Source organism: Pempheris klunzingeri, chromosome 18, assembly GCF_042242105.1.
Source record: "Pempheris klunzingeri isolate RE-2024b chromosome 18, fPemKlu1.hap1, whole genome shotgun sequence".
Classification (NCBI taxonomy): domain Eukaryota; kingdom Metazoa; phylum Chordata; class Actinopteri; order Acropomatiformes; family Pempheridae; genus Pempheris; species Pempheris klunzingeri.
This window is the reverse complement of record NC_092029.1, coordinates 12,066,134-12,082,403: the sequence shown is the minus strand read 5'-3', so window position 1 is coordinate 12,082,403 and position 16,270 is coordinate 12,066,134. Positions and strand designations below refer to the sequence as shown.

The 16,270-nt window shown below is 40.9% G+C and overlaps 1 protein-coding gene across 1 annotated transcript in view; it reads left to right on the top strand.

Annotated features, from left to right (window-relative positions):
- stxbp5a (syntaxin binding protein 5a (tomosyn)) overlaps window positions 1-7,741 on the top strand; it is an 82,616-nt gene extending 74,875 nt beyond the window's left edge. The window contains exons 20-27 of the mRNA XM_070849416.1: window positions 1,018-1,071; window positions 2,892-2,942; window positions 4,199-4,438; window positions 4,608-4,977; window positions 6,421-6,586; window positions 6,807-6,918; window positions 7,022-7,242; window positions 7,700-7,741. Of these exons, the coding sequence (XP_070705517.1) occupies window positions 1,018-1,071; window positions 2,892-2,942; window positions 4,199-4,438; window positions 4,608-4,977; window positions 6,421-6,586; window positions 6,807-6,918; window positions 7,022-7,242; window positions 7,700-7,741 (1,256 nt within the window). The remainder of the gene's footprint in view (window positions 1-1,017; window positions 1,072-2,891; window positions 2,943-4,198; window positions 4,439-4,607; window positions 4,978-6,420; window positions 6,587-6,806; window positions 6,919-7,021; window positions 7,243-7,699) is intronic.
- Window positions 7,742-16,270: the final 8,529 nt, after the last annotated feature.

The window sequence follows — 16,270 nt, the reverse complement described above, 5'->3', positions numbered from 1 at the left end:
CATTGCAATATTTGACCCACTGATGATCGTGTAAAAGAACTACATTGTGTGTTGCAACAGTAAGATGCTCTGTTGCTCTTTTACTGGCCTCCTTCTTAATCTACGTCATTAGTATTTCAGCTGAAGGTGCTTGAAGACAGAACAGCCCAGATCCATCTCATTAGGGGTAGCTTGGCATTAGCATACCGAAAATAAGGAGCTTTTTAAAAAGGTCAGACAGAAAACAAATCTCAAAGTCTGGAGTCTGTTTCCAGGTATGATGGCTGTCCCAGCCCCCCCATGTCTGGTGCCACCAGACTGTGGTCTGATACATCTGTCTGCTCTGCATTATTCATAGGACAGAGAGAGATAAGGTGCCTTCCTGCCAAAAAAAAAAATGCCGGCCTTAACAGTCATTTTGTCTCGGGATAAGTGTTTGGGTTTTTTTTGGTAAGTGATAAAGTCTTCCAGTCGGACGGAATAATCTACATTTCTTTTCATGCAGTTTCAGATGGTTTACCTTGAAGCAAGATGCAGAATGACTCCATTAGTGCCAGCTTAGTGGCAAAATAACTTAATATGGTTGCTTACAATTACTGATGCTAAACCGCTTGCAATAAGATGGACTTTATTGTGCATTTAACATTGTGAGGATCTACACATAGTGAAAAAGAAAACTAAAAGAAAAACATATTATTACCCCACAGATCCCCCTTTTCCTCAAATCAATAGAAATGTAAATGTCATGTAGACATTTAACATCTGTGAGATTAAAAAGGATCAGAGCCTCCCCTGACTAGGGTTACCCTGCCTTTTTGTCATTATATTGACAATCATTATATTCACATTGGTGAATCTATATTTAGTGCACAGTGTTTTACATCAGAAAACTGTGTGTTTGAGTCAGCTTTACTGAAATTAATAAGTCACTTTGCTTTCTCTGGGTAAACGGTGATAGCTTGTGTGTAGTGACGAGCCAAAGCGTGTTTCTAACTGCACATTTACTGTACTTTACTTTCCCCCTTACACCCCCAAAAGTGTTGACGTCAAACAGCAATCTACAGCAATTCTACAATGGAGGTGGTAGAGGAGGTAAGATTGGCCAAAGATTTTCCTGAGAGGCTGTGTAGGCAGAACAAAAAGTTCAGATCTGTCCCCTCCTGTCTCTGTCCTCTGTATCATGGTCACCACAGTGCGAAGAAATAGACTATATAGAATAGACACTTCTGGGTTAGCTTCTGTTCCACTATCCTTTGGTTCTCACTGTATTAAATTATACACAAAAGTAGTTTTTTCTTGGTTTAAAATGATAAAGTGGTCATATTTTATGAGTGTACTCGAATATTAAGTACAAAAGTGCATGGTTAGAAAGCTATACACAGAGAACTGAAAGCTCGCGGAGCAGAGGCTAACCTGGTAGCAGGGCAAGGATTCAACTGTTTATGTACACACAATGCAGCGTAGTTACTTTAGACACACATTGCATGCTACATGTATGTAGCATGAGTGTCATATTGTAAATGTGCCTGCGTGTGACATCTGTCCTGACCCCGTACAACAGATCCTTTGTGTACGTTATATGACTGGTATTCTCTGTCCATAGTACAGTATGATGGCACCACAGAGCGGAGAGCACCTCATCTGTCCAACTGTCTCTGTGTATCGTCAGTGTGTGTTGATGAAATTGATAATTATTTCCTGACCAATCGAAAGTAATACTTTTTTTCATTGTTGAAGGGTTCTTTCTTTCAGATTCACATGGCAATGAGTGGGTTTCGGAAATGACTGCTACCTCAGAGACTGGAGTTTTGACTTTGCCCAGACAATACCTTCTCAAATCAGTGTCACAGATTCTTTTTAACTATCTTGACTTCATTTAATTAGTCTGAACCCTGTTAAACTAGTGCCTTTTTTTCCGATCCTCCTGCTAGCTATCTGCGAGGGAGATGTGGTTATTGCTGTCATTGGTTCATGGAGCTTGGTGACCCAACCCAACTTAAACCAGCCAAGTTAAACCCAGCCCAGCTTGAGCTTTAGGGTATTAAGGATGTCACAGGCTTGTTTAGAGGGTTTTTGTAGATTGTTTTTCTTTGATAAAGTGGCTTTCTGTCAAACAAACAAACACAACTAGCTAGACATAACTTACTTACTTTATAACTACCATTAGTGAACGTAACATTTCATTGCACATGTGATGAATGTCCTCTCTTATCATCTCGAGATTCTCCTACTTCTTACTCCTGCAGATAGAGAAATTATTTAGTCATTGTTATCTCTATTTACAAGTTAACTCTTTTAAAAGATGGAATGATATGTGATCCAGGGCTACAAATGATTTGCACACATACAGTAATCAAGTGTATTTTGTTCTAGTTGAGACCATTTTGGGTGAGTGTGTTTCATAGTTATTAATAAAAAAAGAGCATAAAATATAAATATATGTCTAAGTAGGTGACTATATGGTAACTAGCAGTAGTCTACCTCAATAACTTTTGACCATCTTTTCCACTGTCTTCTTCCATTTCTTGTTCAGTATTTTCTGTTTCCTGTTACTTTCTTGTTCTTGGTGCATGCTCCTGTGGCATGAGGGTCCTGAATGGCTGTGCAGTTTTGATGTGTCTTACTGTACCAGTCCTCTCTGGTACATTGTGCAATCAGAGGTCACCTTTGTTTTGTCTCTCACAGCATGCCTCTGTGATACACAGGGTTGTCTCTCAGCACTGACGCAGCGTCCTCTCCTGTGTAAAGCATTTTGGCTCCTCTAGTCAATTAACCAATCCCCCGGCAGTTGTTGCACAGCCTTTTGTTGTTTTTGTGTATTTCCTAGCCCAATGCTGGTTATCTAGCTTTGCATGGCATCGTGTGTTAGCTTAGACGTGTGTTTGTAAAGAGGGATGTTCTCTTTTTTCCAGCAAAGATGTCACGGAAATTAAGCTTGCCTACTGAGCTAAAGCCAGAGTTGGGTAAGCCTTGACTTCGTGTCTCCAAACAATTTGTATGGAAATGCAGTATATCTTTCTCACTTCAACTGGACTTCACCACATTCCATTAGTCCAGTTTTATCTGGTTATTAGCCTCAAAATTGGCAAGCTGCGCAGATGTTCTCTTAAGTTTGCATGAGACATAAGTAGCACTGATCTGACCAGAATTGAAATTTATTGAGCTACATAAAAGTGTTGGAATAAATTCAGTAGGAAATTTTCTGCTGCGCTCCGACTCCCACTTTTTGACCTTGGTGGGGGTTCATCTAGAGGTCAGTGGTGCTAAGCTAAACTATGCACACTCCATCTCACCATAAAGCTTTCTTGTAACTTTTGCAGCTTTCTCTTTCTCTTCTGTGTTCTTCATGTCTTTCCTTCCTCTGTCTGATTGGTCGGTTTAAAGTTTCCCAAATAGAAATTTTATCAGTGTTTAAAAGAATAAGACACGTTTTCTCCTTCAGGGGTGCACCACATTCCTCTAAAGCGCCGCATTGGATGGGATATTGTTTGATTTTTTTTTTAGGGTCAAATTAAAATGTGCAAGTGCCAACATCTGTATACTTGTATTTGTATGCCATATACCTGTACTCTTGTCATCAGTCACTGCAGTGTATGACACTGGAACTCTTATTACAGTGTTATACACCAATGTGCCTGATAGCCGGTTATTTCATACCACTAAAACTGCTGATTTAGGATGGAACATTTTTAAAATGTTGATCGGTCTGTGAAAATGTTCAAATGAATAACTGCATAGGATTTGTTCATATTTTATGACACATAATGTAAAGTATGTATAATATTAAGTCACCATCAATTAGAATTCAGGTGATGCTGCTCTGTTTACTGTTTAGCATTATCCGATTCATCTGTCATAGAGATAAAATGAGAGCAGCGTTTTATACATTTGCCCACTGTTAAGAATGCAGGCCCACACTCTTGCCCAGTCTTCTGTATCCATGTTGTCAATATCTTACAAAAATCAGTTGTAAAACAAATACAGTTGTTACCTAACTGGTATGTCTCGAGTTTGCTGTAAAATGTCAACCCAATTGCAATTTAGTGTTTCATTCACAATATGAAAAACTGTTCACTTTTAAATTTGTATGTGCAGTACAGTGTCCACATGTGTATTGTCTGTCTTGTCACTATGCTGCTTTGCGGGTGCTTTACCTCTCTCTGTTTTCTCCTTACTGTCCTCCTGTCTGTATGCCCGCCACGGGGTGCCAACCCATTAGACCACCGGGACAATTCCTTCAGCCGCTCACGCTCCTCCAGTGTCACCAGCATTGACAAGGAAGCACGAGAGGCCATCAGCTCCTTCCAGTTTTGTGAAACCTTCGCCAGGAAGGGGGACAGCACTTTGACACCCTGCCTGTATGTGGGCACCTCTCTGGGCACTGTGCTGGCTCTAGCTCTCACATTGCCACCTGCTGGGGAGCAACGGCAACTGCAGCCAGTTATCATTTCACCCACTGGTGGGTACTAAGAGATCAGCAGGGAGGGAGAGAGGGATGGGAGATGGTAGATGTAGACAGTGCTATGATGCCCATAATATTGTCTATCATAAAAAAGCACAATGAAAAACAAAGCCCCTGAATTTAGAATAAAATTTTACTAACAAGTCCTTTTCTTCCATTCATTTAGGCATGTTGGTGCGGCTGAAGGGCAGCGTCTCACGGATGGCTTTCCTAGACTCATCAGGTTCCCTGCTGCCCCCCCCTTATGAGCCTTGGTATGAACCCAACGTTACAGCAGATGGTGAAGAAAGAGAGAAGGTCCGTAAGCGGAGGCCCGTCTCGGTGTCCCCTTCCACCTCTCAGGACCTCAATGAGAGCCAGTATGCTGTGGTGTGTTCAGAGAAACAGGCCAAAGTCATTTCCCTCCCCTCCCAGACCTGCATCTATAAACACAGTATTACAGAAACCTCCTTCATCCTGCGGGCAGATGTGGTGCAGATGAGCCAAGGCGTGTGTGTGGCGTGCTTCTGTGCCAATGGCCACATCATGACCCTCAGGTGAGAGGCACGTCTGTCTGTGCCAGACGAAAATAGCTGGTTATTATTAAAATGTATCAATCAAAGTCAGGTTGGATAAATCATGCACTTATCTTCAGATTTAAGTAGATTCACCTTCTGTTGTGCTCTGTGTTTCATTACTTTCACAGACAAGAGTTTTCAAACTTTGTGTCGCTTGAGTGTCCATATTTTTGCCAGTATTGGTCATTATTGCCATGAAAAGGACATAAAAAATTAAATGCTGTGTCAAACTGTAAGCCAGGCATCGAGAGGGCCAGGCTAGATCAGTTCTGACCAATAGAGGAGCTGGAGGCGGGCACAGATGCCTGCTTATGAGCTCATCAGGGTCATGCATGCATGATTTAGCCATATTTTTGCAACAGCAGAATTATTCGGTACATTGATTTGACCGCACAGATGAACTATGGAGAAGCGGATTAGGCTGCAGAAATAGTTTGAGTTTATTTGGATGTTTTCTTCATTATGTCACTATTGGAGTCGTTTTTAATCAATGTGTGTATCCAAGCTTACCATAGCCTCCACTCACTGCCTGCTAACTTACTGTACATGCGGTGAATGTTTACGGTCAAACAGCAGATTTCAGTATCACTTCAATGCGATGATGGGGTTATCCTTGATACAGTCTTGTTCTCAGTGCTAACTTTGTTATGTCATGTATTCATTCATAACTCCCTATATTCGACAAGTGTATAACAACTGTTGCTGAAGTTCCAGTGTGGTGGAAACCGATTGTCAGAAACTTGAAATGGCAGAAATAAATGCTGTCACCTCCAAGGAAGATAGAATCATCGTATTTTGTCCTCAATTAAACGTTTCTGTTTGCTCAAGTTATCATTCAAAGTCAGAAACAAGCACATGCACACACATTTTCAGACCCTCGTCCTTACATAAATCTTCCATTGACTACGATCCATTAACACCAACGCTAACCTAACGCTTCAGCACTACTGCCGTGCAAAGGTTAGGGACTGCCCACACCCACAGACATACCGGGTTGATTACATGCAGCGTGTGGAAGGGCTTAAGTGAGACGGGGTGTATTAGTCTGTCGCTCATCCTCATTAATCCTCACTTCCCCGGAGGAGAGAGACAAACAGAACAGCCCTCCATGAGTGTCCGATCAATCAAAAATGCCCAGCTGTCTCCCTGTCTGTGTGTGTGTCTGCTTCGTTGCCTGTTCAATGGTCAGAGTGAATGAATGTTGTCCTCAATGAACACTGTCCTCATTGTCCTTAAAGTTTGAAATGGTAAAAAGTCAGTGATGGTGATAAAACTTGAAATATATGCTCTATAACATGTACTACCATAGTGATCATGTGTTTAGGTGCTGATCAAGGATATAATATAAAAACAATTTATTGGCATCTTACAATTTTCTTTAAATCTAAAATGACTGAAATCATTTCTGTGCCCTCTGTCTAGTGTGCCGGGACTGAGACCACTCATGGATGTAAACTACCTGCCTTTGACAGACATGCGGATAGCCAGGACGTTCTGCTTCACCAACTTGGGTCAGGCCATGTACCTCTGCTCCCCCACTGAGATCCAGAGGATCACCTACAGCCAGGACATCTGTGAGAACCTACAGGTCAGTTCTATATACAGGGCAGAATGCATGTGAATTTAATGATGTTTCAGGCTTTGGGGTTTAAATATTTCATAAAGTTTGAAAATTATGTATGAGAACCACATAGTTTCTGCATAGAAAAAACGTCGTTTAAGACAGTTGTGAGATTATTTAACGCTGTATGTATAGACACAGGCAGTTAAATTGTATGTTGAGTAAGTGTGTGTTGTTGTTGTTTCAGGAGATGCTGGGTGAGCTTTTTACACCAGTGGAGACACCAGAGGCACCCAACAGAGGGTTCTTCAAAGGTCTCTTTGGGGGTGGAGCACAGTCACTGGACAGAGAGGAGCTATGTATGCTAAACCTAAACGTGTCCAAATATACAGAGGTTCTTTAATTGATGCACCCTCTCACCTGCACTCTCTCTCTGTTTTTTCCTCTCATCTTTTAACTCAGTTGGTGAGATAGCATCTGGAAAAGCATCCAGAAGTCTGGCCCAGCACATCCCAGGCCCGGGAGGCATCGAGGGCATGAAAGGGGCGGCCTCTGGTGTGGTTGGTGATCTGGCGCGCGCCCGGATAGCCCTGGATGAAAGAGGCCAGAAACTGGGCGAGCTGGAGGAGAGAACAGCCGCCATGATGGCCAGCGCAGACTCCTTCTCCAAACACGCCCATGACGTAACTGAAGATGTTTAAAAATCTAACATATGGTGCAATGCAATGGAATCTTGTATATACTCCTGAATACTGAGCTGCATCTCAGAAATATAACTCACTTAAACTATTTACTCACTAGAGGGCAGTATATGCCTGTGGAAAATTCACAGTACTCTTGTTAGGGAGCTCACTCGTCAGACAGAGGCAGTCTCGCTTCATTTCCTTTTCAGAGATGAAATAGACACAGATTCTAAAATATGTGAAGTCTCCTGTTTCCTGTAATGTTTACAATTTGACCAGGTGAACCAAAATTACAGATCGTCATTTTACAACATAAAATCTAGTAGTAGTAGTTGTAATAGTAGTTGACGAGGGATTTTTAAACCTCGAATTTATCATGAAAATCAACTCAGCATTTAGAAAGGTATTCCTCATATTTTGAACCATGTTCTCACCCCAACATTTCCTCTGTTTTCAGATGATGCTGAAATGCAAAGACAAAAAGTGGTACCAGTTCTGATCAGTGACGGCGGAGGAGCAGAGCTCCATGGCCACAACTGTCACCTTCCATCGGCTCACTTGGACTCACCGTGACCCCCCTCCCATCCGCCTGTCCATTCATCCATCCCTCCAAGCCTTCTTCAATGGGACACTTGGGATTTTATTCCCTAGCACAATGTTGAATACTGTTCTTACCTCAGTCTTAGGGTGGAACTGAGAGGTAAACAGGGAGGACGGACAAACTACAGTGGGAGCAAATAAAAGGTGTCTTTTTTTATGTTCTTGTCTCTTTGTTTATCTCTGTTGAGCCTCTCCTCCGAGGTAGCCAACTGGCCCACGCACTTGGAGATTCTTCATTCTCATTTGCCAAAATGTCCTTTACTGTTGTCTCCACTCCGCGCGCACTGGGGCCAGTATTCAAACCGACGAACACAGCTCAAAAAAGACAAACGCGTAAAGAAGAAACAGACTACAAAAAATTCTTAAGATGTAAAAAGAAGGAAAAAGAATCTAAGTACATCATTATATATACCTAAATCTAATAAATGTGCAACGCTGTATCCACCTCCGAGTGACAAGTACTAAGAAAAGGGATAACTCAACGAGGAGACAGGAGCAGGGTGTGATGGCCGAAGGAGGCAGCGTTGGAGAGCCACAGGCAGTGCTGCAACAGTGATGCCTCCTCTATGCAGAGAGTTACAGGGATAAAAGCAACTTATTCTGATGTACACTGGATATTTCACTTTAGACTCTCCTCTGTATCTTACAGACTTTCATATCGTTACCAACAGTGTGTGTGTGCGTTAATTTCTATTTTCTTGCCATTCCTCTATTTGTTATTCGTTGGGTTTTTTGCTCTGTCTGTATTATTGGAAAATCTCTTATTTTTCTATTGTTGTGAAAGTGGATGATATTTGATTTGTTGAAAAATCTGTTTTGTGGCTTTTGTCTAACAACTCAAATTAATTTCTCCTTATGAAAAGGGCTGGAATCTAAAAGGAGGGCAAGGATATAAAAGGCATATATCATTTAGTTTTCACTGACACGGCTAAATCGGATTTCTTGACTCTGGAGTCTTAAAGCAAGTACGTATGAACCACAAGTTTATAGTTGACCTGAGGATTTCATTTATTGTCCTATCTGAAGTGACGTTAACTGCCTCCCTCACCCTCTAATGCCATAAGCTTCCACAGTTTGGCTTAGTCTGTGGGTGTGACAACAAATGCTGATGAGATCTGTGTTGAATACGCTAATAGTCTAGCCAGATTTGATGGGTTTTTGGGAGTTTCCCAATTCAAGAGTACACATCAGCATGGAGATAGAGGTACACACAAGTAGAAATCTTATTCATGTGTATTAATTTCTGGAGGATAATAGAGATATGGACAAGTGATCCTTGAAGGCAAACATATTTCAATTTTTTCTGACAGTTGTCTGTATGAGAATGTTGTCTGTGTGATTTCTTTGTTAATATTTATTTATTGAGGTGCAAGAGACAGTTATGTTTGGTGTCAGAAACGTTCACCTTCATTATCTTGTTTCTATATCCATATTTGCAGTAAAGCTCAAATGTGGTGCATCTCTCTGTCTACCAGGCTTTTAACCTTTATTTGTATATAAGTAAATAGTTTGACAATCTAAGACCAACTGGAAAGTAAATGTTGAGGTTGCCCGAGCAACATAAGAGGAGAGAGGCCATATTTTTTCTGACGCCAAAGAGTTGCTTTAGCTTTTCCATTGCGTTATCATTTGGCTCGTCATTCCATGAGTCTCAACACCAGACAGCATATTGTACTATATCATGTGTAATACAGTATAGCTTCACCCATGGAGTGCAGACCCAGGATCAGGTCCATTTACGAATATTATCTTCATCACTTTTCAGGGTTCAAGAAAAGGAGCAAGTTGCAATGGAACTCAGCCATTTATAGTACTATTGTATCACAATATGTCAAAACAATGTAACATTGGGACTAATGTTTAATGTTTAAAGTGGCCTAACTGTTGGTTGATAAGGCTGTTTCCTTTAAAACAAATATCTGAACCATTCCACTACACCTTAAACACAACAATATTTATGGTATTCATCTGTGTGTGTTTGTATGAGAGTGTGTGTGTTTTTTTTCTCTCTGTCAGGGGTGTGTTCATATGTGTTCAAGTGGTATCATTGGAGATATTAGGTTTTGGTTGTTTAATAATTGATGTTGATGTCCTAGTCTCTCCAGTCAGCAGTCTGCGTCCAGTCAAGTGTCTGTTACACTAAGTAAAGCCACCAATGATAAAAAGGTAACAATAGGATAATGAGCAACTAGAGGATGACCTCTAAATTCTGGTTTAATTTATCCTGTGCATGTTCAGTCTTTGCACACATGCTTCGACTCTCCTTCACTTTTCAGTCTTTGCCTTCGTCCTCTGAATGCTCTCTTCCTCCAGTGAGTCTTCCACTGACTCTGTTGGTTCCACAGCTACAGATTTGGCCTTTTGTGTTTAGTAAGCATTGTGGTGTGGATGTTGGTAGGTTGCTCTGTCTTTCCCCCCACCAAAGTGAAGAGGAGAAAAAAAAAAAAAAAAAAAACTTCAGGAGAAATAACTAGTTTTAGCAAGAGGTCATCCCTGAAACCTTGTTCAGTGTCTCTGACCCAACTGTTTCTGTTTCTTTTTTTTTTCCAATATTACTTTTTTTTTGTTTTCATCTTTGATTGAGTTGTTTCTTGTCCATACACTACAGTATGCAGTATTCTTATCCGAAACAATCCACACACTCGAACTAAAAGAGGGAGTCCTGTCTGCCATATGCCATCTGTCCTGGATTCAACAGTTATCAGTGGGTTGCAGTATTTTTCTCATTGTAGCCAATTTTCTTGTACAGTTTTATGCAACTTTCACATGGATGTTTGACTTTATCTGCTGCCACAAAAAGTTTAGAAATTCTGTAGATAGAGATTACTGTGCAATGGAAAATAAAAGTGGAAAATGTAATTTTGTCTTAAAGTATCTTTTAAAAAATGTAATACGATGAGTTCAAAACAGAAAGCAGATATGTGCACTGTAATACTGAGGGCGAATATAAGGTGAAGAGTACTAATAAGTGTGATGGTGTACTGGACTATGACATACACTTTCCCTAGAGATGAGGCTGCAAATGGGAAGTTGGTTTAAAGTATTGCCGTATTTGCATCTGTACACTAGATGGCAGCAAACACACGTGGCTGCCTCTACATGCAATTGGACTGAATGGGGAGAAGAGGAAGAGTGGTCAACAAAATCCTACTGGTCTATTATTATTATTATTATTATTATTATTATTATTATTAGGTGATTTCACCAGGTGATATTTGACTTCATGTTAATAAAAAAAAAAGAGTATATGGATAAAGCATAAATTGGTCATAAAACCTGACTATAAAACATGAAATAGATCTGTTCAATTTTTCAGTTTGCATTTTCTAAGAGTCCCTTCAATATCTTGCATTGTTAGCTATCAGACTGTTGTGTGCTTATACTGTACTGCCCCATTTCTCAGAGCAACACAATCTTGTATTGATCACACTAAGTGACTTCCGAATATGCTCTCTGGTTTCTCTGAGGTCATGACACAGGTAACAAAGTGGTCAGTGGAGCTCTTGAAGGTCACTTTTTTTTTCCTGAAATAAGCTTTTCACTCTCGGCTGGCTCTCTAAGCTTTTTGTTCTTGAATTACAGGCAATGACGAAGTACCTTTGAGTGACCCTGATTGTGATTTTTGATAAATAGTGTGTCTGTCACTAGAAACAAAGTAATCCTCTTACACTGGAGGGCTTTCTCTAGTATTTTTCCACTTAACTGCCTTACAAAAACACCACTACTATAGAGAATAGAACTCTTGAATCGGAAATGCCGTTGTCAATCTCGGTCAAGATGCCCATTGGGGTCGGTAAGTTCATCCTGTGGTGTATTTGCAGTGACTTGAATTGTCAATCAATTACTGTGGAAACCAGGGAGGCTTCCAGCTTGGCTGATGATTTCCTGAAGGAAGACAGATTTACACACTGTACTCGTACATTGTCACTTAATGCTTCCGGGCGTCATGTGTGACTCATGATTGCTGGATTCCAGCGTGAAAGAATCAGTTAAGACCAAGCCAAACAAAGCAATATATGAAAAAGGAGAAACTACAGCCATAGATTATTCTTTTAACCTTGCACAGCAACTAGAATTCTTATGCCTTCCGAATGACTAAGTTAGAAACCAACACATGGACACCATTGCAAATAAACCTTATTGATTGCTGGCTGAAGGGATAGGGCAGACCATGATTGGATTTCTTCTCTGTGGCCGTTTTACAGTCAATCTAACAAAAAGTAAATATACTGTACTTCCAAGTTGAAAGTCTAATTTTTTTTTAAACAAGACTGTAAAAATGTCATCACGTCTGCTAATCTGATTTATGAAGAAATTGGGTAAATCTGAACTGCGCTTTCCTGTAATACTAATTTAGCCATTTTAACATGCAGTGTGTTAAGATTTAAATGCGTTAAATATTTCAATTCAAGAATTCAACACAAAAAAAAAATAGCCCTAAGAAAAAACAAAAAGATGATCTAGTGCTTACAGGATATATAGGAAATGGTTATGACTCCCCTCCTCCTTCCTTTGCACTCTCTTCCCACATATAATGAATAGGGGTCATGGCCTTGTGGCATATGATCAGCCCTTCTGTACATAAACAAAACTATCAAACAAAGTGCTGTCATAATTTTATTACTAGGAGTGCATATGTTTTTCATCAAAGATAAGCTTCTGTGGCTGTGGGAGGTTGAGGGCTAAGTTAAGGGAAGACAGAGATGGAGACAAAGGGAGACTGGATAGGAGATGAAAAAACATGTTGATTTGTTCAATTTGACTGTAGCCATGAAGAGAAGGTCACTGGGGAGAAATGTTTGTTGATGCATACTGTTTGAACTACTGACCTTGTTAGCACATGCACAAACGCACACAGATATGAGGTTAGGCCATCCAGAGCTCGAGCACACTGCTCGGCAAATGACGCATCAGTGTGACTGTTGCCGTGGTGACTGGAAACATGAATGACCTGAGCCATGTCTGCGCAGCAGGAATCTGTACGACACCTGAGGGAAGCAGGAGGAGAGTGAGCTGGCCAAGCTGTTTCTGCTGGACTTAAACCATCCATACAGTCACAAACACAACATGTTTTCTGTTGTTTTTTTCCCTCACTGTATAATATATAAGATAAACCACTGACTGAGAAATGGCAGGCGATGACAGCTTTTGTTTTTAAATCTGTATTCATTTCAATTGATTTGAGTTCTAATTTAAGGGGCATAGATTGTTCAATTTCAAGTTAATATCCTATGTTATTTGGTACCAGATGCTTTTATTTCTATTCATTATGATGTTTATTAAAGCCTGAGCATAAATGGCAAAAGTACCAGTTCAAATTTGCTTTTATGTAGTAGCAGATTGTATAGATGGGCCATATTTTTCAGTTTGATCTCCAAAAATGTATTCTGATGAGATGATTTTGAACTAACCCAACCCACTTACTTTTGTATCCAAGTACAATATGACTTTTATGAGGGGAACAGCACATTCAACCATCTGTTTAAATGTCTAATAAATGGAGAACAGCTGGTCCACACGCAGGAGCTGCAGTATAGATCCAACGTACCTTTCGCAAGAGGCGGTCTATTTAAGCCATAAGCCAAATCCACACTTATACACTGCTGGTCTGCTGCACTTCACTAACTCTGCTGTATTATGCTTTAACAGAGGCTTGCTGTTAGCTCCTCTGCTAATTATGTAGCTCTTAACCAGGCAGCTCACCTGCTAACAGCCCCACAGCTTTCGGGCGGCTTTGTTGAAAATGCTCCCGTAGACCTGGTCCATGGCAGACATAACGGGACAAAAACTGGTGCAATTAATAACATTAATTAAGGCCGCATTCCGTTAAGGTTAGTCAGTTTCAGCGTTATGCTATTGTGCTAGCCTGGGCCGCTTTCAGGGACACCGAGCCCTGATTAGCCAAATTAGTTTCACCTGAGCTCTTCCTGCTGGGACAATGAGGCCAAAATGTCCGCCGTGGCGGGAGAGAGGCCCTCCAGTAGTTTATACCAGTTCTCAGTGAGACAGACTCTTTTCAAGCCTTAAGTTGGAGTTTGCTGTCGTGGGACCCGTAGTTTCATAAGATGACTACTTCACAGCACCAAGGTAGGAACCAGCCAGCTGCTTGTGCTAACATGTAGCCGACTGTATAATTAGATCCTAAGTTGGATGCTGCCGTCTTATTTTATTGCACTGCTGCATGTGATGTTTGTGTGTGTTGGCTGCTAATTCCTGCTTTTATACTGTTGCTGTTATCTTCCTGTGTGCAGTCAGTCTTTACATTGGTATATAAAGCATGGTGCTCCCATGGTGGTACCTCTTATTGTGGTGAAATATGAACAGTAGCTTGAGTAATAAGTGTTATGGGCTGCTGGTGGGTCCCACTGTTTTGCGGGTCTCCTGTTGGCGCGTTTTCTCAGGTTAGTGGAGGGAAATGCTGTCTGTCGGCTTTGTAGGGTTATACATTGCTTTCTTGCTCACTCGCGGCTTTTCTTATTAAGTTAAGCTTCAGAAATATTTCTGCTAAAAGCAAATGTTTTATGTGTCAACCTCCTTTTGCTATTTATATCGCAACTGCAACCTCCAGGCTCCTATTTTAAGGTTTGCAGTGCTGCTGTGTGCACTGCCAACCTTCAGCTTATCATAAAAATAGTCTGCTGTAATTTAATAATTACCGGCTGCGTGAAGAGTTTCTGCCTGCTGCACATTAAGAGGCCTTTTTTCACAGTTAGACATTTTGACTTGTCCCAGTAGGAAAAGCACAGGTGTTGCTAATAATATTAACAATGGCTCTGTCCCAGTAAGCCAGCATGGGCAAGGCCAGCACCCTGAAACTAAAGCAGCTAAATGGCATTCAGCCATCATTCATCTGATTATCTACACCTGTGCTTTTCCTGCTGTGACAAAGCAAAATGTCCCCTGTGGAAAAGGCCCAGTGGGTTTTCTGGTTTTCCACATTGTTAGCGTTGGTGTTTTCTTGGGAAATGTCCTCAGAGCAGTTGGTCCCTGACCCACTCCTATTTTTGGCTCCTTCTTTTGACAAACAACAAGGTGTGGATTTGTAATGAAATCAGGGTATCGAACCTATTCATGCTCTGTATTAGAAGTCGAGCAACAGTGAATTTACGAAGGCAGATATCATAACGATAGTTTTAGTGCAGAAAATAAGCCAATAGCCGATTAGACAAGTGGAGGGTGAAATTGTTGAAAGGTGCTACAAATGACAGGCTTTTTGGTTTGTCGCCAGGGGTTGGCAAGCTAACTGCAGCTCTCCCCCTCTATGTAAAACAGTGATCAGTGGAGGCTGCACCGCTCCTCTGGTAACTCCTATCAGCACCAATGAATCGGCCAAACTGATTAATCTGACGACCTCTACTCTGCAGTCATGATGTAAATTTTGCACCATGTGAGTTTGGTGACTTAACTGTTATTTTATTGTCGTCGCCATGTGTAATGTTAATGATTTGCCAACATAGTGACAGTTCATGTGTCCATAACAGTTACACCTCACAGTAATAAAAGACTACTGGAGAATTGGCTTTGGAAGCATAATGACTACTTGGCTGACTGACTATAGTTATAGAGACTGAGGCCAAAAAGATGACTTCATGCTGACTCTGTTTCTACAAGCAAATGAGGAAAACAAAATACACTATTAAATGGTGCCTGTGGATGTTCTGTCTGTCCTAGTTCTTTCAGATAAATAAGTATTCTGCATATTTCTCTGTCTGATTTGAGCCAGTATTAAGTTGCGGCTGAAAAGGCATCTCGTGCAGTTACAAGAAAAAGGCAGCAATTTCAATTTAAATGCATATGTTTCTGTTTAGTTTAACTGTACCCAGTTAACATCCAACACGCACATAACAGAGAAAAGTGTTAAATGGATCATTTGCTCCAATCTGTCAAGTTAAGAAACATCTGTTTTTCAAAATGAGTGGATGATCATGTGTGTGCTGGTTTTCTCTCTCTCCGTGCGTGTGTGTGTATGGAAAGGGAACGAAGGGGTGTCTAAAACAGAAATGGGTGTGGTTGAAACTCTGACCTTGTAATTTAGGAACGGCTTGAACTCAGTAGGCTACTTCTCTCCCTGGTGGAGTGAACAGGCTAAAGGCTCAGTGATGGCGCTGTGACCTACTGCCCTGTGATTGGTCAGTCACATGCTCTCCTCTCTGCCCTTGAGACAGGACTCCCATTGGATTAATATACCACTATTTCACACATGGGTTGTCCACTTTCCCTCACAGGCCTAGATTGGCTGTGTTATATATAAAAAAAAAAAAAGTAAAATAAAATGCAAACTAGATAAATTTACCCATGGACCTTATGCCAAGAGTTAACGGGCACAAATGCAAAAGACGCTGTCACGGAATGCCGACCAAAACAAAATGGCCGCCATCCAAACCCTCAGCCTGTGTGACCAATTTCAATTTGCTGTAATATGTGGTTT